The following is a 24,331-nucleotide window of genomic DNA, read 5'->3' on the forward strand; positions in this document are numbered from 1 at the left end:
CACACTGGTATTGTTTTGTGGTCTGTGTGCATCACCAGTTTGGAGGCACATGTGTGTGTAGAGATGAGTTCTGGTTGCACAAAGTAAAATGCACTCTTGGGAAGTTCACAGAAAACGTTTTGCAGTTGGGAACTTTGTGGCTGTGGCTATCACTGCAAGGGAAAGATCACTCAGAACGTGGCTTTGTTCACACAGAGATGTACACGTTGCAGGAGCACAGGGCAGAGGCAGCGCCCAGCAATGCTGTCACGCCTCCTGCCCTTAATGTCTATTTTGGATATTGCCACATCCTTTATCAGCTGCATGAGGCCCCCGAGCAGACACGCTGTCACTTGTCCCCAGATATTAAGGAGCTGCCTGGTTGGTTTGCATCCTTGTTTAAAGTTTTCTGCACACCTGGATAGGTGCTCCTGTAGGAGGAGGCAGCTTCCCTTCCTACTCAGTCACCGCAGTGTCAGGGCAGAAGTGGAGCTGGAGATTGGTGAGCATTAGTTTTATGCTGCCCTCCAGTTCCACTTTGCTGCAGCCTGTCTCGGTGCACTCAAGCTGTTGCTCAGGGAGTTCCACTTCATTTGTGGACCTCGTGGGCTGGCCCACACACCAAGAAGCAATTGCTGCTGTAAAGAAAAGTCTTAAACCATCAGGGTAGGGCACATGCCTGGCTGCTGAGGAGAAATGGGCTGAGGCAGCCTTCAGTGAGGCCCTATGTGCCAGCTGGCTGCCCCTGCCAGGGCCCAGGGTGCCAAGGTAGGGCTGGGAGTATGAGCTAAGATGGGCAGCCAGCTGTCAGACCACTTGAGGCTGTAAGGACAGGCTCCACTCTCATTGAGAGTTTAAATGCTTGTCTTCGTGCTCCTGCACTCAAGAGAATCCCCCCCTTGTGTGCCCCGCCTACTCATGCTCTTTTCCCTCTTGTTCCCTCCCCCGCCTGCATCTCCATGCCGACAGTGTCAAAACACAATGTTTTTATGCCATCAACCTTCTGCGAGTCCTCTGCAGGCAATTCTGACTCAGACCCAGGTGAGACCTCATGTCCCTTTGCCCGTCCACCTGTCCCTGGGGATTTTCCTGAGATAAACACAGTAGTGAGATTCTCAGTAACTTAGCAAGACTCTGTCTCAAAATAAAAAACGCCCTGGGTTCAATCCCCAGTACTGTGTGAGAGAGAGAGAGGGAGGGAAGGGGGAGACAGAGAGAGAGATTTCTTTTCAAATTTTCACACAATGTATCCATATTGTAAAAAAAAAAAAAAAAAAGGAAGAAAAATTCCCTTGCCCAATCTCCACTCTCCTACCCCAAAATAGCTACTATGAAGTGCATGTGATTTTTTTTTTTCCAGATCCATTTCTGTGTATTAAATTTTCACATTAATATTGCCCAGGTCTATTAGATAAGCATGTATCATCACAACTTTAAAGCTGAGGAAAACAATGTGATCCCTTCTGCAGAGTACAAGAGCCTTCCTTTTTTGGTCTTTTGCTAGAGAACCAACTCCAGAGTTTCCTGAAAATTTCTCCCACATGGCTGGAATTCCCCATAAAATATTTAGTGAGCAAGTTTAACAACCCACATTCTGTAACCCAACCTGCCTTATATAAATCCATTGCCAACTTCAGAAGCGTTGTGAGATAAGTCCCATGCTGGCAAGGGAAGAGGTGACGTGAATTTTTATAACTTGGGTGGCATAATTTGAAATAGTGGAATTCATTTTGACTCTAGAAGTTAACTGTTTCAACTGACCCCCTGACCTCATCTCAAGGAGGAGCTTGGTTCTTCAAGGTCCTCAGAGCCAGCCGGTAGGTTGTACCTGGGTGTCACTTGGGCAGGCAGCATTCTGAACCATGGAGGCAAAGTCCGCCAGTCCCTGGTTGTGGTCTCCATTATCCATCATGGGAGCACTGTGAGCACAGGTACGAGTCGTTCTTCAGATGCACCTCTGAGTCTCCCCTGTCCTCTTTGTCCACTAGTATTAGGAGCAGGTGGCCCAGGAAGCCAAGATGGCTGGGGTCCATTCCACAGCTTAGACAAAGCCTTGATTTAAAGTCCCTGATACCCTAGTGCTGGGCATGTGGGAGGCGTGTCAGGGCAGCTGCACAGTGAACTTCACGTCTTTTTTAACTTTAATTTTGAAAACCTTCAGTACTTAGAGAAGAGTCGTAGAGTGTTTCCATAACACTGTCACCTGGAGACTGCCTTCCACGTCCTTCATTTGTCCACGTAGTCTTTATGGTAGAGGGATCATGTCCATGTCGCACCCTGTGTATCTCACTTTCCATCTGCTAAACCAGAGTGTCACATTTCCATCTGTGAAGGTTGTAGGCCATGGGTCTTGTGGAAGTCCTTGGGTTTGGTGAAGAGACCCAGGGAGTGTCTTGGGTGGGAACCCCCAGGGGGGACACCCTGTTCTTGGTGTACACCGTATTGGCTTTGTCCTCTTGCTAGCAGGGTTCCCCTTGATGGCTCAAAGAGGTGAAATCATCCAGTTGTACCATTTGCTTTGAACATAGTTCACCAGTTGCACCAATCACGTGAAGTCATTTCCCCCACCCCAATCAGGCAGATTCTTGTGTTGCTGGGTCAGGTGCCCTTCCTTCTGTTTTCCCTGTTTTTCCCTGTTTTCACATTTTTTTAATTGGTGCACTGTAGTTCATAATGGGGTTTGTCCTTACGTATCTGTACCTGTTCACAACAGAACAACATAATTTGGTCAGCACTTCTCCCCTTTCCCCCAGGTTCCCTTTGTTCTTTTGAACACTTTTTTTTTGCTTTCTGTCCCAACAAGAGACTCCATGCTTGTCATCTTTCCGTGTTCCGGTCCTGGACTCTTCCTCATTTCTCAAAGGGACCCTGTCCTTTTGTAGTAGAGAATGGCCTTTTGAACCAAGGTCTGGGTTCTGAGCCTCTTGTAGGCAGACCTGGGAACATGCGCAGCTCTCCACCTGCGTGATTGCTCCATCTCTTGCCTGTTTGCATAACCCAGGGCCTAACCTACCTCTCCTCTGCAAGGAAGAAACCTGGCTCTGCCTCTTCTCAGCTCGTCCCTCCCCTCAGCAGCCTAGCCCACTCCTGCCCTGCCCTGCCCTCCCCTGCCCTGCACCGCCCAGCCCAGCCCAGCCCATCCTTGCTCAGTGCACACTTCCACCAGGCCACCTGCTCTGGGATCCTCTCCTCCATCTGGTGCAGGCCAGGTTTAGTTCCAGGGCATCTTCCTGACTAAATCAGGAGTTCCATCGGGGGTGGCATTGTTTCCTTCAGACTTCACTTGGGGTCCCTGGGAGGCGGGCAGAAAGCACTCAGATAGCAGCCTGCTTGCTCAGGCCTGTCTCCCCGGCAAGCCGGGGCTGCCCCTGGGACTCTGTTCTTCCACTGGGCCCATGGGAAGCAATGCCTGCACCCAGCAGGACCTGGGATGTGTGGGGGACATTGGGGTCAGCCCACAAGGCAGCAGTTTTGTGTTGCAGACAAAGCGCATTTCTAAAAGAAGTGTTTCATGGAACAGGTCCTACAGCAGGGCTTCCAGAGCTTGGCCACCCCACAAGCACACTTCCCTGCTACTTTGTGCCCCCTCTGTCCTCTGAGTGCCCAGTTGCCATTAGAAGCATCCCACCCCTACGCAGGCGTACTTTTCATATTTGTCTTGTGCTTGGAAAGGAAAAGACAAGACGTCTGTCCTTCACTGCAGCACCCAGCATGGATTCCCTGTGTGTCTGTAGGGTGGGCCAGGTTTGGGGTAGGCCATTCAGTGGCCATGATGTCCCAGGCCTTCTGCCCCTGCCAGCCTGTCCTGGCATAGGCTCTACCCAGCCAGGTGCTGAGGAGCATTCTATAGCCAAAACATAAATGTTGTAAACTGGCTCTCAGGGCTTCTGAAAAATTATTTAAATTGTGCATTTGACCTCAACTTGAAAAATGTGACTTAATAGCTAGTCATCAGCTAATAACTCAGCATTTGCCTTCTGGAATGGACCACCTGGCGGGCCTCTTCCCTGGTGCTTTGGCACCTCCTCGGGGGGTTGTGTGGCTGCTCTGTCACACCAGAGACATCAGCCTCACAGCACTGGGCTCAGCAGCGCCTCTTCAGTGGACTGCAGCCTTCCTGCTTGTTCTGAATTCTGATTTGATCTTATTTCGTGTCTGAGAGTTTGATCTGATGGGATTCTTAGGATTTTGATGTCGTTTTCTTGTACAGTTGAATGGCTCTTAATGAACCCGCCAAGTTATGCTGCGAACATCATCATTAATTTCAGAACCTTCCCACTACCCCAAAAAGAAGCCCTCCTGGGGATCATGAGCAGTCACCCCATCCTCTCCCAGCCCCCAGAAACCATGAATCCATTTTACTTCCTGTCTCTGTGGATTTACCCCTTCTGTGCATTATATACATAAACACATACACACACACATTGTATATATATTATATGTTAATGGGTCTTTATTTTGTCCATTTATTTATATGCAGCACTGAGAATCGAACACAGTGCTCCACACATGAGCCACAGCCCGACTCCTGGACATTTCTTATCAATGAAGTCATATACTATGTGGCCTCTTGGATTCTCTTTCCCTTTATATTATTAGTTTTTTAATTCTTCAAACAGAATTTGCTTCTGTTACATTTATTCCCAAGTATTTTATTTCTCTTGGTGCTGTTGAAAATGGAATTTTTTTCTTAATTTCATTTTCGGAGTATTCACCCTAGTATATAGAAACACAATTGATTTTTATATGTTGGTCTCATGCCCTGCACCCTGGCCTGGGCTGACCCTTAGCATAAAAGCAAGGCTGCCTCTAGACCCTTGCTCTCTCCAGAAGACCCAGGCCTTTGTGATCATCCTTCCTATTATGGATCAGTTTAGACTGCTCTCACCACCTTCCGTGGGCAAGGTCACTGAGACCTGCCAGTCGAGGGATCTGTGGACAACAGACTGTGCCAAAACCAGGCTTTCTAGCCCTCCCAGGATCCCTGGGCACTTGCTGTTCTCGCAGGTGGCCAGGGGTGCTCTTGTCCAGCACCAAGGCAAAGCTCCAGAGGCATATCTGGGGGTGGAGCAAACCCACCATCTGCCACTTTGGTCTTTTCTTGACCTTGGACACATTCTCTGATGGACAAGTCTTCTAGGAAAAAGGAGACCAATCCTGTTGTCCTCAAGTGTAAACCCTAAGCTGTCTGCCTCGAATCCCGCTCTAGAGGCAGGGCTCTGATCTTGGGGGACTTCATCACCTCCGCTGATGCCTTCATCCTCCTGTCCCTCCCCTGTTGTCAGCACTTTGCCCTAGAGCCAGTGCTTCTTACAACCTGGGCTGCACAGCTGCCTGCTGGCTGGCCCCAGCTTCTGCCTTTCTGTTAATTTGGAAACGTTTCCCAAGTTCCTTAGGCCCATGGTCACTGAGGCTAGACCTGAAGCCCTTCTTCTGTCCTCTGCCCTCTGGGCTTGGCTGCTCTGCCCCAGGCAGGTCTGCTTTTCATGTTTTGTCTTGTGCTTATAGAGGAAAAGAGCAGCGGGTTCCGGCTGAAGCCACCGACACTGATCCATGGCCAGGCGCCCAGTGCAGGTAGGTGGCCCACATCCAGAAAGGTGATGGGAATGGCTTCCTCAGATCTTTCCAGGCTCCTTCACAGCCTGCTGTCCGGGTGAGACCTGACCTGTGAGCCATGGAAAGCTGCTTACGGAGGACCTCTCTGAGCAGGGAGCTGCTGGGGCTCTCTGCACTCAGAGCAGGAGAGGCGGTGTGGGCTGTGCTCAGCAGCAGCAGTGGTTCCAGAGTGTGGCCCAGTGTGCCAGGGTTCACCTGATGACCAGAGCGCCTGGCTCCCCTGCACCCTGCTCATGAGCAGGGCCCAGCAAGGGAAGGACTTAGATGGAAGCCTGCAAGGACAGGACACCTCCTCTCAGGGTCCTTGCCCAGCCTGTATTTGGCAGAGGGATCTTCTCCATGTGGTTTTTAAAGAGTAGGTACAGAAGATGCCTTTATATGATCCCAGAGTCCAAAATCTGGGGAATTGCTGTGAATGCCATGCCCTCCCCTCCTCCTCACCATCTGCTCTTCACTTTTTTGGGGGGTGGGGGATACTGGGGATTGAACCCTGGGGCCCCAGCCCTTTTTATTTCTTATTATGAGACAGGGCCTTGCTAAGTTGCCGAGGCTAGCCTTGAACTTTCGATCCTCCTGCCTTGGCCTCCCGAGCTGCTGGGATTACAGGCGTGCACATGGTTTCTCTTCATTCTTGAGTCCAGTATTGTCCTTGATGAGTGTACTAGCTGGGTTAATTCACAGTCATGATTGGTGATGTGGGAATTTCATAAAGAGCTAGAATCTGCGTGTCTAGTTGTAAAGAAAAGGTTTTCTAAAAGCTGCTTCCTTGCCTAATCCAGCCAGCAAGGGACACTGGGGTTAGTTTGTTCTGAAGCGCCTGGGGGACGGGGGTGTGTGTGTGGGGGGGTGCTGCATTTCTGCTGGGCATCCAGGGCCCTAGGAAAGCCGACTTCCATTGCAGGTTTGCCAAGCCAGAAGCCCAAGGAACAGCAGCGCAGCGTTCTCCGCCCAGCCGTATTGCAAGCCCCACAGCCAAAAGCACTGTCGCAATCCAGTAAGAGATGCAGCCCAGGAACCAGCACTCCCAGGAAACCACTGAGTGTACTCAGAAATACAGAGAGAACAGAGGAGGTCCTTTAAACCAGCCCAGGCTCCCCGAGGCTCTGGGCAGTGTGACTGGGTCACACATGCGTCACCCACTCACTGTCTTCATAAAAGCCAACCTGAGCCTGTGAACGTGTAGATTTGTCCCTGCATGTCTACAGACAAAACTTAGCCATGAGCCACACAGGTCTTCAGAAGACTTGCCAGTTATGGCCATGGGGCCAACATTTTCATCTTCCTGCCCACTTCACACCCACTCCTGAGCTGTGTCTCCCTCACATCCATACCAGGAGCAGTTTTTCCTATTTCCAGTTCATCCTTAACCTTCTTATTTATGAGCTTTTCTTCTTTTTGGTCTTTCCCTGTAATTGAGAACTCTTCATCAGAAACAGCTCAGCCTCTCAACACAGGGAACTGGTTAATATTTCTGAAGGGTTTTTAATTATAGAGGAAATTATCTTAATTTGATGTTTAACAGTCAAAGCCAGATTTATTTATTTATTTATTTAATTTTTGGGGGGGTACCAAGGATTGAATTCAGGGGCACTCAACCACTCAGCCACATCCCTAGTCTTGATTTGTTTTGTTTTATTTTATTCAGAGACAGGGTCTCACTGAGTTGCTTAGCACCTTACTTTTGCTGAGGCTGGCTTTGAACTCGCAATCCTTCTGTCTCATCCTCCCAAACCGCTGGGATTATAGGCATGTGCCACTGAGCCCGGCCGGCTAAGGCCAGATTTTAATGTTTGAGTCATATGCTCTCCAGAGTTGGGTTTTTATATATATATGTTTATTTTTACGTGGTGCTGAGAATTGAACCCAGTGCCTCACACATGCCAGGCAAGTGTACTACCGCTGAGCCACAACCCCAGCCCAGAGTTGGAGGGGTTTTTTTTTGGGGGGGGGGGGGTTGTTTATTTTTGTTTGGTACTGGGGATTGAACACACGGGTTCTTAATCACTGAGCCATGTCCCCAGCTCTTTTATTTTCTTTTTTATTCTGAGACACAGAGTCTCGCTAAGTTGCTGAGGCTGGCCTGGAACTTGCAATCCTCCTGCCTCAGCCTCCTGAGCCGATCTCAGTGCAAGTGGCTTTTAGTAGAGATGCCAGGCCCTTTCCTACTAAGGGGACTTGACTGTCCAAAGGAGGTCCCTACATGGGGTGCAGCACCTCTACAGCTACAGGAGAGGTGGGCTGGAGGGGTCCTGGCTGGATGCCCAACACTCCCCACTCTCCCTTCTTCCCACAGTCCCTAGCAGTGGCACCAATGGAGTCAGCATCCCAGCAGACTGCATGGGGGCAGCGACATCATTATCACCAGAAAACCCTGCACGGAGAAGTCCCTCTGAATCTGCTGACGAGGCACATGCACTTGAGGTCAGTGTGTTCTGGGGAAGGGGGCCACCATGTGCCCAGCCCAGCGGGACCGGAGAGTCAACTCCTCTTGCCGAGTTCACAGCTCTTCAGCCGTGGGCCTGTTTTTGCATTTGCTCAGTGGTCTAGAAAAATACCCAGGCTGGGAAGTATATAAAGAAAAGAGGTTCATTTAGCACACAATTTTAGAGGCTGAAAGTCCAAACAGGAGGGCACCAGCTCTGCCTAGGACCCTCTGGCCGTGTTTCTTCATGGCAATAGCGTCTCGGCAGGAGCAAGAGGGAGATCACAAGGCAAGACAGGAAGCTGGGAGCAGGGAGGGGACAGTCCTATTCTTTGATAACATCTTGCCTAGAGAGAACTCCCCAGGGTCCCATGACAACTCAATCAGTTTCTTCCAGGGGCAGTGCCCCCAGCCACCTGTGCTAGGCCCCACCATTTCAAAGTTCCAGCATATCCCCATTTCCACATGGGGGACCATGCTTTCAGAACGAGAACCATCATCCTGTGCCCACAGACCCTAGAACACTGGCAAACCATGAGCCTGCCAGGGGGGTCCTTTCCTCAGCCCGGGAGATTAGCGCCTCAAGCAGCCTGCTGGGCAGGCCCTGTGCTACCGAGCATCTGGCCCCCAGTGTGTGTGGTCCTTTGGGGTAGCTTATCCTGAGTCCTGGGAGTCACTGGGTCCAGAGGAGTGGCTTTCATGAATGATTGTCTTGCAGTATTTCATGGGAAGAACCTCCCCCTCTGCACACAAGAGTCAGTTCTCCAGGATTTGGGTGGTTCCATTGAGTTGGAAAGCATGCCTGGGGGCAGCTCGGGAATAGTTCATTTAAGAAAAATTAAAAGGTCCCCCAGGATTCCAGGACTGTGGAGGCCCAGGGCAATGTATTTCACAGCAGCTGAAGTGGGGGACATTAGATGACCAGCTGCTCCCAAGCTTGGCAGGTGCCTTTTGGTCATCTGCAGTAATGCACCACTTGGCATCTCTGAAAAGCCTGGCTGGACCCGCGTGTCTTCTGTACTCTGCAGCCGAGTCAACAGACCTGCTGCCTGTGGTTTTGAACCCTCCACTCAGGTGGGAGCTTGGCTGTCTCTAGTTATGTTCTAGAACTTCCCCTGCCCCTGTGTTCAAACCACAGGTCTCAGTTGGGAATGTGGGAATAGGAAATGCTGAGGCGTTGAGGGCAGTGGGTCAGGAGCACAGCTCTTCTGAGTTGGAGGGGCTCCTGGAAGAGACCCAGCCCGTCCCTGACACTGCTCACTTCCTGACAGCGAGTGCATGGCTGTGCTGGTGGCACCAGTTGCCACAGCTCACACGAGCTGTAGAGTTTCAATCCGTCCCAACCCAGAAGGTGTCCCCCTGAGTTGCCCTCCTGCATCTAGCCCTTCCCCAGCCCTGCAGGCCACCGGGATCGCTCCTCTCCATCTCCTGTGCTGGGCTGCGGATGATTCTATCTGGCTCCCAGTTCCTCCTGACATCCCCCTTCTGCCACCCAGCCAGTGCTCCCTGTGGGTGTGGGTGGAGCCACACAGGCCACACATGCCACCAGCAGTTCTGCATGTGGCTGACACTAGGACAGAAGTGGAGGCTCTTGCTGCTGGCACTGCCACACTTGCTATCCTCTGACACCCTGGTCTGCAGGGACTGAGGGTTCACCAGGCAGACTTTTGTCTTTCTTGTCACCTCAGAAACATGGCACACACTGACATGCTACCATGGGGGACCATGAGATAGTAGACTTAAGGCTCAGGTGACACATGGGGCTTTATTTGCTTTGCTTTTTTGGCAGTGCTGGGATGGAATCCAGGGTCTCCCATGTGCTAGAAAAGGATTAACCACTGAACCACTCCACCCGGTTCACTTTTGATCAAAATGGATTTACACTTTCATATCTCACAACTTGTTTATCTTTCTGATTGCTGAGGGCATCCTGCCTTTCTCGGTAGCAGCTGCATTGTGAGTTTTTCCCCCCCGTTGTGTTTTAAATCCTAAGTTATGTTAGTCCTTTGGCTAACGATGAACCTCTGGGTTGTTTCCAGCTCTCTGCCAGTATTGATGGTGCTGCAGCAAGTACCTTGCTCTGTCTCTCTCTGCCAGAGCCCTCCTCGAAGTGTTTCTGAGAACAGGGTCTCAGAAGTAGCTTCTAGCCATGTTGGGTGTGATGTTCGTCTCTGCATCTTATCCACCTAGACAGAAAGGCCACCACTCATCAGTGGGCTTTTCAAAACAAAAACCTAGTCTGACTCTATGCCCAGAAGCTCTGGTACCATTTAGGCCACCCTGGCCTTACAAAGGTCCAATTCCTGTTAAGTAACCCAGGGGACTATGGGTTGGTTCCAAGCATCCCAAGGTGGGTAGAAGCCTCCAGCATTGCCTGTCCAGGCCACCGCATCTCACTATCCACTTAGGAACCACCTCTGCCAAGGCATGGGAAGAGGCTGGCAGCCCTTTGCCCTACCAAGGCAGGGGGTGCCTCTTGCCAGTTGGGAGCGGCTGGTCTCAGGCCTGTCCGTCACATACCCTTTATCTAAAGCAGAGCCCTGCGCCTGTTTAGGGAACCTGCAGCACATGGAATGGGTCCTTGTCTGCCTCTCCCACGGCTCTACCCAGGGAGAGCTGACCCTGCTGCTGGCAAGGCAGGTGTGCTGGGGAGTCCTCAGGCCCCCGCTGGCCCAAGGACCACAACCGAAAGAGCCACATGGAAAAGACAGAAGAGTGTTCTGGTTCTGTGTATCTGGGCTAATGTGTCCCCTTTTCCCAATTTTTGTGTTTTGTTTTTAATAGGAGAAAGAGCCCCAGAAAAATGAGTCTAGCAATACTTCTGAGGAGGAAAACTGTGAGAAGAAAGATCAAGTTGCACAGCAAGCCTTTGTATTTGGGCAGAACTTGAGGGACAGAGTTAAGGTATGTGATCAGGGATTGAATGAGATATTGAACTACTGAGTTGATTTTTATTTATTTATTATTATTATTTTTTTAATGACTTCGTGTTCAACAAGAAAATCAGTGGACTTTCCTTTAGATTTAACCAGAATATCTGAAAATACAGAAGGGGGTGTTTATCACGGCTCCCAGTCTGAGCTCATCCAGCCTGCTCCGTCCCTTTAGGTCTGAGCAAGGCAGCCTCTCTTGGAGGAAGGACATGGCAGAGGAAAGCTACTTAGTTCAGAGCAGCCAGGAACGGAGACAGAAAGGGTCTGAGACGAGGAATACCCTTCGAGGGTGCGTGCCACGGCCTCCGTCCATCCTTCAGTGGTAGTTCAGTGGTGCAGCACACCTGGGCTCCATCCCCAGTACACATCTTCAGAACACTGCTGCGTTAGGGCAACCTTCAGCACACACCTTTGGGGTCACTCGTGTACCAGCTATGACAAACCATCATCGCCTTATTTTTTAAGTATTTATTTTTTAGTTGTAATTGTACACAACACCTTTATTTTACTTATTTATTTTTATGTGGTGCTGAGGATCGAACCCAGGGCCTTGCGTGTGCTAGGCAAGCGCCATTGAGCCCCAACCCCGGGCCATCACCTTATTTTTGTTGTAGTTGAGACAGACTCGCACTGTGTTGCCCAGGCTGGCCCTGAGCTCCTGGGCTTAAGTGATCCTCCCGTCTCAGCCTGGAAGTGGCGGGAACAACAGGACACAACACTGTGCATGGACACCTTATTTTCTCAAAAACAGGTTGGGAGCTGGACATGGTAGTACAAACATGTGATCTCAGTGACTTGGAAGGAAGGCTAAGGCAGGAGGATCCAAAGTTCAAGGCCAGCCTAGGTAAACTTGGAGCCCCTTACTGTCCTGATGAGGTGTTTCTGTTTCCAGCTGATGAGTGAAAAATAAGGAAGGCTGCAGATGTAGTTCAGTGGTGCAGCACACCTGGGCTCCATCCCCAGTACCACCAAAAAAGGATAGGTGAGAGCAGGCATCTGTCACTGGCTGCCCTCAGGTGTGTCAGTCATGTCTGGACACTCGAGTTGAGTGGGAAGCTTTGGCAGTGTCGGAGGACAGCGTCTCTGGGCCCATGGGCTGGAGCCCTGGGAAGCCCCGAGCGCTCTGCCACGGCTCTTCAGCAGCTCATCTGGTAAGAAGCTTCTGTAGTAGCCTGAGAGGTGGCATCAGTGGCTATCTCTGGAACAAGTGTGGTGTCACAACTGGGGGTGTCCCAGCATGGAGTGGGTGGAGGCCAGGGATGTTGCTCAGCATCCTGAAGTGCAGTACTCAGGATGCCCACCCAGAGAATGACCCAGCCTAGTGTCCATAGCACCCAATGGGAAAGCTTAAAATAAGGAATCAAAAATTTCTGCTGAGAAGGTGCTGGATAGTCTTCCTGCTGTCTGCTTGTTAACTCCCTGTCCGACAGCAGGACCAGTCCTGAAACACAGAAACTAGGTGTTGACGCTGCCACAGCTTTCAGACAAAATAATGAGTCTCTTTTGCCTGTTCCCACTAGGGACGGGTGAGAGACTTGAAATACACCTACACTTAGGCCATTCAGGCCCAATTCTCTGTCCCTCACATTTGGGGGTGGCTGCTTTGAAGTGGGTGGGATCAGGGTCTCACAGATGTCCAGGGCCTTGGAGTCTTGATGTCAGATCTCTCAGCATCTCCCCTGAGGGCAGCCTTGAAAGAGCCTCAGAGAGTGCTTCCATCCTGTCTGTACCCAGCCCCTTGGGAGGCCCAGGGTGCAAATCTGTGCTCTGTGATGTGGTCAGAAGTACTGGCCCACACCAGCTTCAGGGCAGGTGTCTGTGGCGAGGTAGAAGAGCTTCCTGAATGCTCTGTGGTCTGTTTCTCTATCTTAACCACTAAAAGCAACATGTGAAATTGGTGACAGCCACACATAGCACATGCACTCAGCAGGAGCTGACCTCAGAGCCATGACCCACAGTGCAGGGTCCTGCAGACAGATAGCTGTAGAGCCCCAGGCCCTTCTGTCCTGATGGGGTGTTTCTGTTCACAGCTGGTGAATGAGAATACCGATGTAGCCGGCTTGGAGAGTGCCGGACAGCCCAGCTCAGACACACCAGCTGCCACCAACTACTTTCTCCAGTATATCAGTTCCAGGTAGGTGTCAGAGCTGGGAAGAGGTGGTGGGAGAAAGCCTCAGCCACGGTGGGGCCATTCATGATCTTTCTGCCTTGGGCCTGGGGACCTTGGTGGTGGACCAGGAGCCAGCCCTGTCCTTCCCAAGGGGTGTGGAGCAGGAGGAAGCAAAAGCCATCATAGTCAAGGTACCCCAGGCCCTCCTTTACTCCCCCTTCTGGGTGAAGCCATGGGCCAGGGTTGTCCCAGACAACGACAGACCTCCTGCAAGACTAGAGTCCAGTGTGCTCATCAGGGGCATATGGAGGATACAGCCTAGCCTCAGAGTGACCCTCTCACGTGGACCAAACGACTAGAGCAGAGCTGATAGGGCCAGTGGCAGCTTGGTCACCTCCTGTAGCCACGAGGGGCCAACCCCAGTGCCCCTTAACGTGGGTGTGGCTACGTGGGGTGAAGGCTGTGGGTTACCCTGGTTGGTGCCTGAGGTGCTACTCCCCAGAGCTTCAGAAGGAGAGGTCTCCCTGCCTGGGAGACAGGCCTGAAGAGCTAATGAGTGTGGCCTCCCCTGTGTCATTGGGATCCTCCACCAAGCAAGCTAAGGCTGGGTTTCTGCCTGGCAGTGTGCATGGCCCAGGGACTCTGGATCCCACTAGCTGCAGCCCGTCAGTAGAGGGAGAGGGGTCCAGACTGCTCCCTGCCGATGTTGGGGGGGTGGTCATTCCTGCACCTGCATGTTGGTGTACGCGTGTTCACACGTGCACATTTACCTGATCACACACTCGTGGCACATCTCCTCTCCAGTTTAGAGAACACAGCCAACAGTGCCGACGCTTCCAGCAACAAGTTCGTCTTTGGCCAGAACATGAGCGAGCGTGTTTTGGTGAGCAGCCCCTCGTGGCACTCTTCTTCTTGGACCCCAAAAGCTTTTAGCACCAATCCCTGATTGATAGGCATGTGGCTGTGGCTGCCATGTCTCCTACAAAATCAGGACTTTAAGTTGTAAATAAAAGAGAAAGAAAGTCAGGCTCAGACTCGGCTTAAAGATGGACTGGCCCTTGACTCTGGTGGCCCAGGGGGCTGACTTAGTCCTAACTTGGTCTTCCCTTGCAGCCATGGGGCCAGACTGGCAGCCAGAGTGCCTTCTCCATCCCTATAAGGGCAGTCGGAATGAGTGACAGCCGTGTGAGGCTGAAGTTCTTGGCCATATGCTGCAGGCCCCCAAGTCCCACCCAGACCACAAGTCTGTAGCCAGTGAGGACAGCAGGTCTTTTGTTCCCTGTTGAAGTAGAGCCAGCCATGTCTGTGGAACGAGGTCATCCTGGGCATCCGGGCACACATCGTGGCCAGAACACTTGGGTATATGAAAAGGCCATTTTCTGTTCCAGAGAGCCCAGCTGGCATGGGAGAGGGTTCTAGAGCACTGTTCCTCCTGCCTCTATTCTTTCTCTTCCCAATTGAACGGCCACAGCCAGTTGTGACTGTGGGGAAGGCTCTGTTCTGGCCCGTCATCGTTCTTTCCAGCTCTGTCTGGTTTGTAGCAAGTTGTCCCCACGTCAGTACTGCCCTTTTCCTGCACAACCATCTGTTCACAGACTCACTTCACAGGTTGGTGTGCAACCAAAGATGAATGGCACAGCCCATGTTGGCAATCTGCTGGTGGCGCAGGGCTCCTGGTGGTGCTAGGAGAGACCGTGTTCCCAGAGCTCTGGGGCAGCTCTCAGGTGTTCACATGTGACATTCAGGGTGGCCCGTTCAGACTGGCCCCACATGGTGCTGGGGAGCGTCACGTAGAGTCAGGGGCCCAGCTAAGAAGGGTCTGGCACTGCCCTCCCCACCAGGGCTTTCTCCCCTCCTGTTTTTGCCACCAGCACCACGTAGTCATTCTCCTTTTGTTTCCCTGCAGAGTTTCCCCAAGTTAAACGAGGTCAGCTCAGATGCCAGCAGGGAAAACGCAGCTGCCGAGTCTGGATCTGAGTCGTCTTCCCAGGAGGCCACCCCTGAGAAAGGTACATCCTAGTCCCGCAGGTCAGCTTGGGGTGGCCAGTGACAAGGGACAGTGTATCTCTGCATCCGATGGGGGAGGACTGCAGGGCCTGTCTTCCCCAGCATGGAGACCAGTTAGGAACAGTCTGAGAGCCGTGGTTGTGACCACAGCGCTCTGTGCTTCAGCTGGAGGCAGCTGTGCACCTTGAAGGGCGTGGGGGCCCCCGGGCGTGCCGCTGGGCCAGGTGCTCTGAAGCAGGCCAGGAAGGTTCTCCTGCATCCTCTCTCAGGAGCCCCGCTGTCCTGTCCTCTGAGGAATGAGAACATTTCACATGTAGTGGCTCTAGATGGTTTTCCCGCAAGGTCTCCTCGAGGCAGTGCGTCTGGCCTGCTAGGGGTGGCCGGCCTCCCCAGGGCAGACCAGTACTGTTGAACCACTGGGAGGCATCCCCTCGCCCCTTTCCAAATACATAGTCAATCTTGTTTAGCTAATAACATTGCAGAGTCCCTGGTCGAGTCAGCAGCTGCCTACACCAAGGCCACAGCGCGGAAGTGTTTGTTGGAGAAAGTGGAAGTGATCACTGGGGAGGAGGCAGAAAGCAACGTGCTACAGGTGAGGGCTGCAGGGAGCTAGCGGGCACAGGCGTGGGGCGGTATCTTTCACAGTGGTCACAGGCCCGTTGAGGTTACACTGCCTGCCCAGGCACTTCTCATACTGACTCTTTGAGGCAGCTCACGGATGAGACTGTCCTAGCACCTCCTCTCCTCACCCATACTGAACAGCTGAATTACTTGTCATACTGGCGCCCCCTGTAGTCCTGGCCGGGGGGGGGGGGGTATGGGTATGGCCAGAGCCTGGGCGCCCTTCCTGAGGTACCCCCTTGGTGTGCTGCACACCGCCCTTGGCCGTCCCTCCCTCCAAATGGATGTGCATGTGTCCGCCAGCCTCGTGGAGTGCCGCGGGCTTCTGTTGGCACTGCTTTTCCACCCAACATTGTTTCTTTCATCTGTTCATGACAGGGGGTCACTGATGTGGGGGGGGGCCACATTTTTTTCCTCTGAAGGGCTACATGAGGTTTCTGCCGTGTGCTTTTCTCCTGTTAACACATGTGAGAGCTTTGTGGAGGGATGGCGCACATCTATAGAAGGTGCTCTTTACAGCGCACGGTTCAGGGGTCGTCAGTGCACGCACAGAGTTGCACAACCGTCACTACAAATGAAAACGTAAAACTTTTTCATCCCTTAAAAAGAAGCCTCATTTTCCTGAGCAGTCATCCCTTGCCCGCCCCAGCCCCTGACAAGCACAAATCCATTTCCTGTCTGTGGATTTGCCCTTTTGGACAGTTCCTGTCGGTGGAGTCGCGTGCTCGGTGACCTGTTGTGCTGGCTCCTCGCTGAGCTTGTTTCAGGCTCATCCCTGCCTTAGCGTGTCAGAGCCTGGTTCCTTTGCACAGCTGAGAAATTCTCCAGTGTATGCTGGGACCACACTTGCCTGTCCGTTCACCAGTTGATACTCAGTGAGCTTTCTCATGGACACCTGGGCATGGAATTGCTGGGCCAAGTGGACACTTGGTGTTTAGCATTTTGAGGAACGCAGAGGGAGTGCTGTTCTTCCACAGCAGCTACCCCACGTCACTCCCCTCCTGCAGCGGCTGACAGTCTCTGGTTCTGGCCATCCTGGTTGGGTGGGAGGAGGTATCTTTGTAGTTTCTTTTGTTTCTAAAATCATTTTTTTTTAATATCTTTTTACTACTGTTTGACTTGACCTAGTTTAAGGGAAGGATAAAAAAACTGGGCAAGGCTGGGCGCAATGGCTGTAAATTCCTGTAAACCCAGAAGCTCAGGAGGCTGAGGCAGGAGGATCGCGAGTTCAAAGCCAGCCTCAGCACGTTATGAGGCGCTAAGCAACTCAGTGAGACCCTGTCTCTAATAAAATGCAAAATAGGGCTGGGGATGTGGCTCAGTGGTCTGGTGCCCCTGAGTTCAATCCCCGGTACCAAAAACAAAAAAAACTGGGCAAGGACCTGCCATGGCCCTGTGTCATAGTTTGCTGGCCCTGGTAATCCAGGTAACCCATACAGAGACAGGGTGTGCACGACAGTGAGCCGATAGGGCCCTGCTCACCAAGGGCCATGTGTATTCCAGACCCAGTGCAAGCTGTTTGTCTTTGACAAGACCTCACAGTCCTGGGTGGAGCGAGGCCGGGGGCTGCTCAGGCTCAACGACATGGCATCGACCGACGATGGGACACTGCAGTCCCGACTTGGTGAGCTGCCGAGGGAGGGGCTGCCAGGCCTCCTGCAGGTGGGCATGGCAGGGTCCCTATGGAGAGAAAGGGCTTGGGGTTGTTCCAAGATCAGACAAGAAGTGCCTTTCCAGAAGGAGTGAAAGGGAAACCTGACCTGGCCTAGGAATGGAGACGGGACAGTGTGGCCCCAGCACGCCCAGTCAGCCTGCCAGCTGGGCACCCCCGAAACAGGCCTGACCCAGTGACTCCAGCTGCCAACTCTTCCAAGACTTCTCCCTAGTGTTGAAATATTTAGCAATTTTTAAATTTACTTTCACTGATAAAATAGCAATTTTATGATAGAAAGGAGAAAGAAGAAATCAGCATTAATTATTTCTTTTTAAAGAGAGAAGTCTCTGCTCGTAACGTATTGATTCCTCCTGTTTTGTGGTCCTTTTTAAGGAAATAGGGCAATTTTATATCCTGCTTGTTTCACTTACTATTTGTGAGCATTTTCCAATAGCATTAAATATCCCTTTAAAATAAAGATTCTCCAGCCCCCAGGCGCAGTGGCCCACGCCTGTAATCCCAGTGGCTCAGGAGGCTGAGGCAGGAGGATGGTGAATTCAAAGCCAGCCTCAACAACAGCGAGGTGCTAAACAACTCAGGGAGACCCTGTCTCTAAATAAAAAAGAGAATAGGGCTGGGATATGGCTCAGTGGTCAAGTGCCTCTGAGTTCAATCCCTGATACCCCCCAAAATAAGTAAAGATTATCAGCTGGACACAGTGGTCATCCCTGTCGTGCCAGCTATTCAGGAGGCTGAAGCAGGAGTATTGCAACTTCAGGGTTAGTCTGGGCAACTTAGTGAGGCTCTGTCTCTGTCTCAAAATGAAATTTAAAAAGGGCTGGGGATGTAGCTCAGTAATAAAGCACTTGCCTGGCATGCATGGAGCCCTGCGTTCCATCCCCAGTACTGCAAAAAATAAACAAATAACAATTGGTTTTGAAAACTTCTATGTGAACATTCTATTGGCAATTACTATATTTTAGTCTCTGTTTATTTAGCTGCTTCTTTTTTTTTTTTTTTTTTTAATATGGTGCTGGGGATTGAACACAGTGCCTCATGCATGCTAGGCCAAGTGCTCTACTACTGAACCACAACCCTAGCCCCCTATTTAATCCCTGACAGACATTCAGGTTGTTTCAGATTTTTGTAAACTATCATAGATAACAAGACGGGGCCATCTTAATGCATGAATTGTGTTATAAGAGTGAATATGTGCACATACTGGGGAAAGCTGTGTTACGTGTGTGTCTGTGTTTAAAAGCACATGCTCATCTTTCCTCATCTTCTCTAATCAAAGTATTTTTTGTGGGTTTCTGGCCCAAGGTAGCTCACATTCCCCTTAAGCGTTGTTTTACACAGTTCAATTCAGAAACATCCCTGAGGTCAGAGCAGAGATGAGAATCATCCTGCTAAGTTGCCAAGGCTTGCAAAGTTGCCTGTGCTGGCTTCGAGATAGTGGTCCTCCTGCCTCAGTCTCCTGAGTCACTGGAATTAACAGATGTGTGCTACCACACCAAGCTTCAGTTGACTTTTACTATTTTCTTATGGAAGCATTCAAATGTGTGAGCAGAGTGTGCATGGTGGGGTTCCCCAGCTGTTGTCAGCACATGCGGCCAGCCCACTGCCATGGATCCCTCCCCCCATTACCAAGCACCACCCTCGGCACCCTGTCCCTTCCCCAGCCCCCATGTCTGAGGCAGGTACCTGGCCCAGGGATGTGAGCACAGGGAGATCTAGCTGAGAGGGCCCCTGGCAGAGGTGACAGCCTAGCCCTCCAGTGGGCAGGGCTGAGCCAGCAGGAAGATGAGACTTAGCCATGTCCATGCCATGGACACAGGCCAGGTGCATGGGCCCTGGCAGTGTGGGCAGCATCCAGAGAGACAAGGCCTGCCCTTCCCTCCACAGCACGCTGCCCTCCTTCCTGGCTTCCTTTTGGTGGATGCTCTAAGCAGTCTTCTTACTTCCTCTTTTTCCTAAGAAAACCAGAGGATAGGGGCCAGGACTTGGCCCAAGAGTGGGGATGGTCAAGAGGGCCCCAGCTTCCCTCTCAGCATGTGCAGCCCTCACCTCCTACAGCCCGTCTCCTGCCCTCTCCGATCCCCCATTTCCCCAAGGGAATGGCTGTCCTGGCACTTGCCTGTGTGGACCAAACAGAACTCTCACAAGGCCGGATGTGGCCTCCAGCCACTGGCTTGCCACACCAGTCTGTGCAGCCACCGATCCACCAGGGTCCTGCAGGAGTTGGGCTGGAGAATTGCTGGCTGGCCAAGTTGGATTCTCTTTCAGGTTGTTGCCTCTGGTGGTGGCGGGGTGGGGGCCAGGCTGAGTGGCCTTGTTGGTTACAGTGATGCGGACCCAGGGCAGCCTGCGGCTGATCCTCAACACCAAGCTGTGGGCCCAGATGCAGATGGACAAGGCCAGTGAGAAGAGCATCCGCATCACCGCCATGGATACTGAGGACCAGGGTGTGAAGGTCTTCCTGATCTCGGTGAGCCACCCTTGGGCAGGCTGCTGGACTCAGAAAGAAGGCTGTACCCCATAGACCACCCACCACGCGGGGTTCCTTGACATGCTGGGCGCCACTTGCCTGGACTCTGGGAGGTAGACTCCTGTGGGTGTCACCCAGACCTGTGTTCTAGCTGTGGAGAATGGGGTGTGCCCTGAGGTCAGCACACCCAGAAGGAAGCCTCACCCTCTGTTTCCTTCTCCCTGTCTCCCCCTTAGGGGCTGGCCAAGGTCAGAGGTGTGCTTAGGACAAACAACCCTGTGTGTTGGTCACCCCATCCTGTGTCATGTGAACGGATGACACGTGTCCCCAATCTTGACCTCTGTGTCCTGGCCCCAGTATCCTCCCAGCCACCTAGGGGTGGGGATGGCCTTATGGATGTGACCGGTTGGCAAGCCAGGTCCCCTTGTGAGTAGGACACCTCCCACCCCCATCCCCAGCAGGATGGGTCCCAGGGCCCTCACAACCCCCTGCCTCCCCCAGGCCAGCTCCAAGGACACAGGCCAGCTGTACGCTGCCCTACACCACCGCATCCTGGCCCTTCGCAGCCGTGTGGAGCAGGAACAAGAGGCCAAGATGCCCGCCCCTGAGCCTGGGGCCGCCCCATCCCACGAGGAGGATGACAGCGATGATGATGTGCTGGCTCCCTCGGGGGCTGCCGGGGCCGGTGAGCCAGGCACTGCCTGCCCAGGAGGGGCCCAGAGCTGACCTCCCGGCCCATGTGGGCCGAGCCAGAACTGGCCCCAAGGTGACGCTGCTCTTCCCGCAGGCGCAGGTGAGGAAGGTGACGGGCAGACGCCTGGGAGCACATAGCAGCCGGCGCACAGGAGGCTGCTGCTTGGTCGTCTGTCTGCTGCCCGCCCCCTCCCCGCAGGCAGCGGCACCATGGGCGGAGCCACACCCACTGGGTTGACCACAGTCTGGATCTGCGTCCGTTGGAAAGCAGACTCACTCGGGAGCTGCCTGGATGTGGTTTGGGACATGAGACCTCATCATATTGATGAGCAAAAAAAAAAGAACGTTCCTCCCTGCCCCTCCTCTGAAATGGCACATTAAGACTTGTCACAGCTTCTCACTGGGACTGGGAGACCTGGTTTCTTCACCCTGCGTGTCGCAGCCTCTGGGTGCAGCAAGGGCCTCTGGCCCCCCTGCCACCGCACCCTCCCTCCTGCATGGGTGGCACCTGCCTGGGAGCAGTGGCCAAGCCTGGGCTCTGCTCCAGGAGCCAGCACTGGGCCTGGGTGCTCCGTGTGGCTCTTTGTCTCCCATATTCTGATTTGATGGGTTTATATTTTACAACTTTTTAATTTCCAAAGGCTTTGTTTTCAGTTCTGGGATTGAGTTGCTCTCTTGCGCTGAGCAGGCACAGCTCCTTGAGGGCTTGTTCTTGTGGTCCTGGCCTCTGAGCCAGGGTCAGTAGGCCCCCACTCTGCCCACCTGGGTTCCTATAAGCTGAGTCACGGGACGGTGGGGTGTCCGCTTCCATCTGGCCTAGGTCTGGAGATGCCTATCTAAAAAAAGGCCACGGAGCCTGGGAGGGGCCCCAGGGACCCCTAGTAGCCTCTTCCCCGTCCACATCATGTGATCCATCTGTCCGCGGGCACCTGGCGCCAGCCTGCTTCCTGCTGTGGGCCACTCCTTGCACAGCCCTGGACATCATACCCTCACAACGGGCTGGGACCTCTGGGAGAGGCAGCAGGGCCCTAGCTAGCCATGGGGACCAGGTCCCAGACAGTACGCTGTCCCCATGCACGCAGCATACAGGAGTGGGTGCCTGGGTACCACCCCGTAGGGCAACCCATAGAGGAGGTGGACCTTGTGCACAAGGCTCCTCAGGACTTTAGAGGAAATCCCCCAGCCCTGGCCCCCCCCCCGGGGTGAAGAGGAGGCCCCGATTTGCAGCTGTGCCACCCACACCTCCAGGGGCAGCCAGAAGCCCCAGGGCCAGGGTGGCTCTGTGGGTCTGCACTGCCCAGCCCCCTGCAAGCCTGAGCCAGGGGAGACACCAGAGGCCTGCCCAGGAGATCCGGTCACACTTCTCTGCTTTACGCCTTAGCCAACTAGTGACAAGGAAAACCAGACAATGCCCATGTGTTTTGGAACATTTATGTAAGATTGTCATATGAAATGTATTTGGGAACTACATTAAAACTTTTAACTAAAACCCCAGCCTCCTGCATGCCCCAGGGGCCTCAGGAAGCCAGACAGCCCAGCCAGGAACAGCTTACGCCTCACAGGGAGAGGTGCCCAAGTAGCCTGGCTGCCCGAGCACCCCTGCCCTGCCTCGCACTCCACACCTGGGCAGGAGTCCAAACTGCCTTCCAAGACTGGCCTCCATGTGGAGCCTCCACTCGGACCTGCTGTTTGCTTCCCCCTCAGGGGTCACCTGGCTCTCTACGGGATCCACAGGGGAGGGAGTGAGGGTACCTGCAGTGACTGGGGCCTTGGTCAACAAGCGGCCTAAGGGCCGCTTTCCCTGGGGTCCAGAGCCAGTGACCTTTGGAACTTTTGTCCCACGTCTGCCTGGTGGCCCAGCAGGAGGCCTGGTCTCACCAATTCCTCAGGCTCAGTTCTCACGGATTCCACTCCCACTCAAATCCCACTCGTGTCCCTGCTGGGGCTGTCTGGGGAGGGGCCGGCTCAGGCAGGTGGGAGGGGTCCTCGGCTCTGGGCACCAGCTGAGCGAGGGCAGTCTGCTCACAGCTGCCACGCACTGGTCATCATGGCCACAAACTCTTCATCTGTGTCCACGGAGGCGCTGAGGCCACTGTAGTAGTCCTGGAATTCTGCCAGTGTGACCTGTGGGCAGACAGGCTGTGACTGGGGGGCCAAGGCTGGACACCACCTTGGGGGGAGGAGAGCCCTGCGTGGGCATCCACCCACCTGCCCGTCCTTCTCGGAGGAGTCGAAGGTGTCCAAGAAGCAGCGGAGCACATCGTCCTCCTGCCACTCCCCACTCTGCACCTTGGGGTGGGCACGACCACTGTACACTCCACGGAGGTCGTCCACAGTCACCACGCCATCCCCGCTGCGGTCCAGCTTGGCAAAGGCAGCCGCAATGACTGCCTCCCGGGCCTGGGACATGGGGGGCTGGGGGAGGGGTTGGTGGTGACTGGAGGCAGAGGGTAGGGTGTCCCCAGCACACCCCTCCCCCAAGATTGACAGGACAGGATGTCACCCCTGATGGGCGCTTCCTGATAGCAATCCTTAGGGGTGAGTCAGCCTCCCTGACTCTTGTGTCCTTGGATACCCAGAAGTGGGCCTCACCCTCAGGGCCCGCAGAAACTCCTCCAGGTCCAGTGTCCCGCTGCCATCGCGGTCCCAGCGCTTGCACACACCCTCTGCTTCGGCCTCATCCAGCAACATCCCCAATTCTGCCAGGCCCCGCCGGAGCTCCCTGGCATCCAGCACTCGGCTCCCATCCTGGTCCAGGCGACGGAAAAACCTGGGGTGGGGGGGTGGTTATGGTTGGATGGCAGGCAACCCCAGGGCTGGAGTCTGGAAGGTTTGCAGAAGACCCCGTCACCTGGCCAAGCTCCGGATGCCTGAGACCCCTCGGGACAGGCACTGTGCCCGCAGCCTCTCCACAGTGGCATCCACGGCATCCATTCTGGGTCGGGTCTGTGGGCACTTGGGACTTCCCACCCAGCTAGCCAGGCACAGGCTTCAAGCTGCCAACCAACCCACACTTGCTTGGCTGGCCTGTGTCTGTCCCCAAGTCCTGCTGACTTTGCTCTGTGTTAGGTCTGCGTCCTGCCTGGCAAGACCGTTGCTAAGGGTGGTGGCTCTGGAGACTGGGAGGGGCCCAGCTGTTAACTCTCCACGTGCTGAGGCTGATGGCGGTGCTGAGAGATCTGCTCACTCACTCGCAGCCCCAAGAGGTCCAGGCCTGGGCTACAGCCAGGCCCAGACAAGCAGGGACTCTTGCTGGTCACAGGGAAGAGAGAGAGGCTACACAGCCCAGGGGAATAGGCAGTCCTGGGCAGAGAGAAGACCTGATTGCTGTGTGGCCCCGGGCAAGTCCCTTTCCCTCTCAGGGATTTACTGGGCAGCTCAGCCAAAGCAAAGCCAGGGTTGATGAAACTGCTAAAAGATTAAAGTTCAAAAGAACTCAAGGTCCTGGGGCCCCAGGAACTGCCCAGGCCCATGTCCAACAGGAGGTCTTCAGAGTCGGTGAATGCTGAGCTGAGAGCGAACTTTTAGAGATGTCACCACATCGTGACAAAGCTGTCTCTGGTAGATTTATGAACCAGTTACAGTATTTTGTCATTACAGATCTTTTTGTGGGTTGCTTTTTGGTCCTCAAACCAAACCTCTCCATTTGGACCAAATGGAGAAGTGACCCTGGGCTCTGCCAAGCTAGAGGCCTTCTATGGGTCATGAATGCCAGCTGAGGTGACAGGACCTCCTGGGACTGAAGGCACGGGGACCTGCCACCTGCACGGACCAGGGCATCAGAGGAGAATTTCCAAAACAGGGCCAC

General features: G+C 53.5%; 2 protein-coding genes across 9 annotated transcripts in view; one reads left to right on the forward strand and one right to left on the reverse strand.

Annotated features, from left to right (window-relative positions):
- Positions 1–20,923, forward strand: part of Ranbp3 (RAN binding protein 3) — a 55,094-nt gene extending 34,171 nt beyond the window's left edge. For 3 of the 8 annotated variants that reach the window (XM_071603553.1, XM_027952337.2, XM_027952341.2), the window contains 13 exons: positions 949–1,020; positions 5,488–5,553; positions 6,497–6,589; positions 7,889–8,016; positions 10,802–10,921; positions 12,981–13,084; positions 13,865–13,943; positions 14,967–15,069; positions 15,535–15,659; positions 17,192–17,312; positions 19,688–19,830; positions 20,332–20,515; positions 20,618–20,923. In XM_071603553.1, coding sequence (XP_071459654.1) covers positions 949–1,020; positions 5,488–5,553; positions 6,497–6,589; positions 7,889–8,016; positions 10,802–10,921; positions 12,981–13,084; positions 13,865–13,943; positions 14,967–15,069; positions 15,535–15,659; positions 17,192–17,312; positions 19,688–19,830; positions 20,332–20,515; positions 20,618–20,661 — 1,382 coding nt within the window. In that variant the 3' untranslated portion in view covers positions 20,662–20,923. The remainder of the gene's footprint in view (positions 1–948; positions 1,021–5,487; positions 5,554–6,496; positions 6,590–7,888; positions 8,017–10,801; positions 10,922–12,980; positions 13,085–13,864; positions 13,944–14,966; positions 15,070–15,534; positions 15,660–17,191; positions 17,313–19,687; positions 19,831–20,331; positions 20,516–20,617) is intronic. The other 5 variants (XM_027952339.2, XM_027952342.2, XM_027952340.2 and 2 more) reach the window with 3 other exon arrangements.
- A 1,015-nt stretch (positions 20,924–21,938) lies between these two features.
- Positions 21,939–24,286, reverse strand: Caps (calcyphosine). Its single transcript, XM_027952658.3, has 4 exons — positions 23,375–24,286; positions 23,116–23,293; positions 22,732–22,938; positions 21,939–22,647 (listed from the first exon to the last, which is right to left on the reverse strand). The coding sequence occupies exons 1-4, from the start codon at positions 23,455–23,457 to the stop codon at positions 22,546–22,548; spliced, it is 570 nt and encodes a 189-aa protein (XP_027808459.1). The 5' UTR covers positions 23,458–24,286; the 3' UTR covers positions 21,939–22,545.
- Between the last annotated feature and the right edge of the window lie 45 nt (positions 24,287–24,331).

Source organism: Marmota flaviventris, chromosome 1 (assembly GCF_047511675.1).
Source record: "Marmota flaviventris isolate mMarFla1 chromosome 1, mMarFla1.hap1, whole genome shotgun sequence".
NCBI classification, from domain to species: domain Eukaryota; kingdom Metazoa; phylum Chordata; class Mammalia; order Rodentia; family Sciuridae; genus Marmota; species Marmota flaviventris.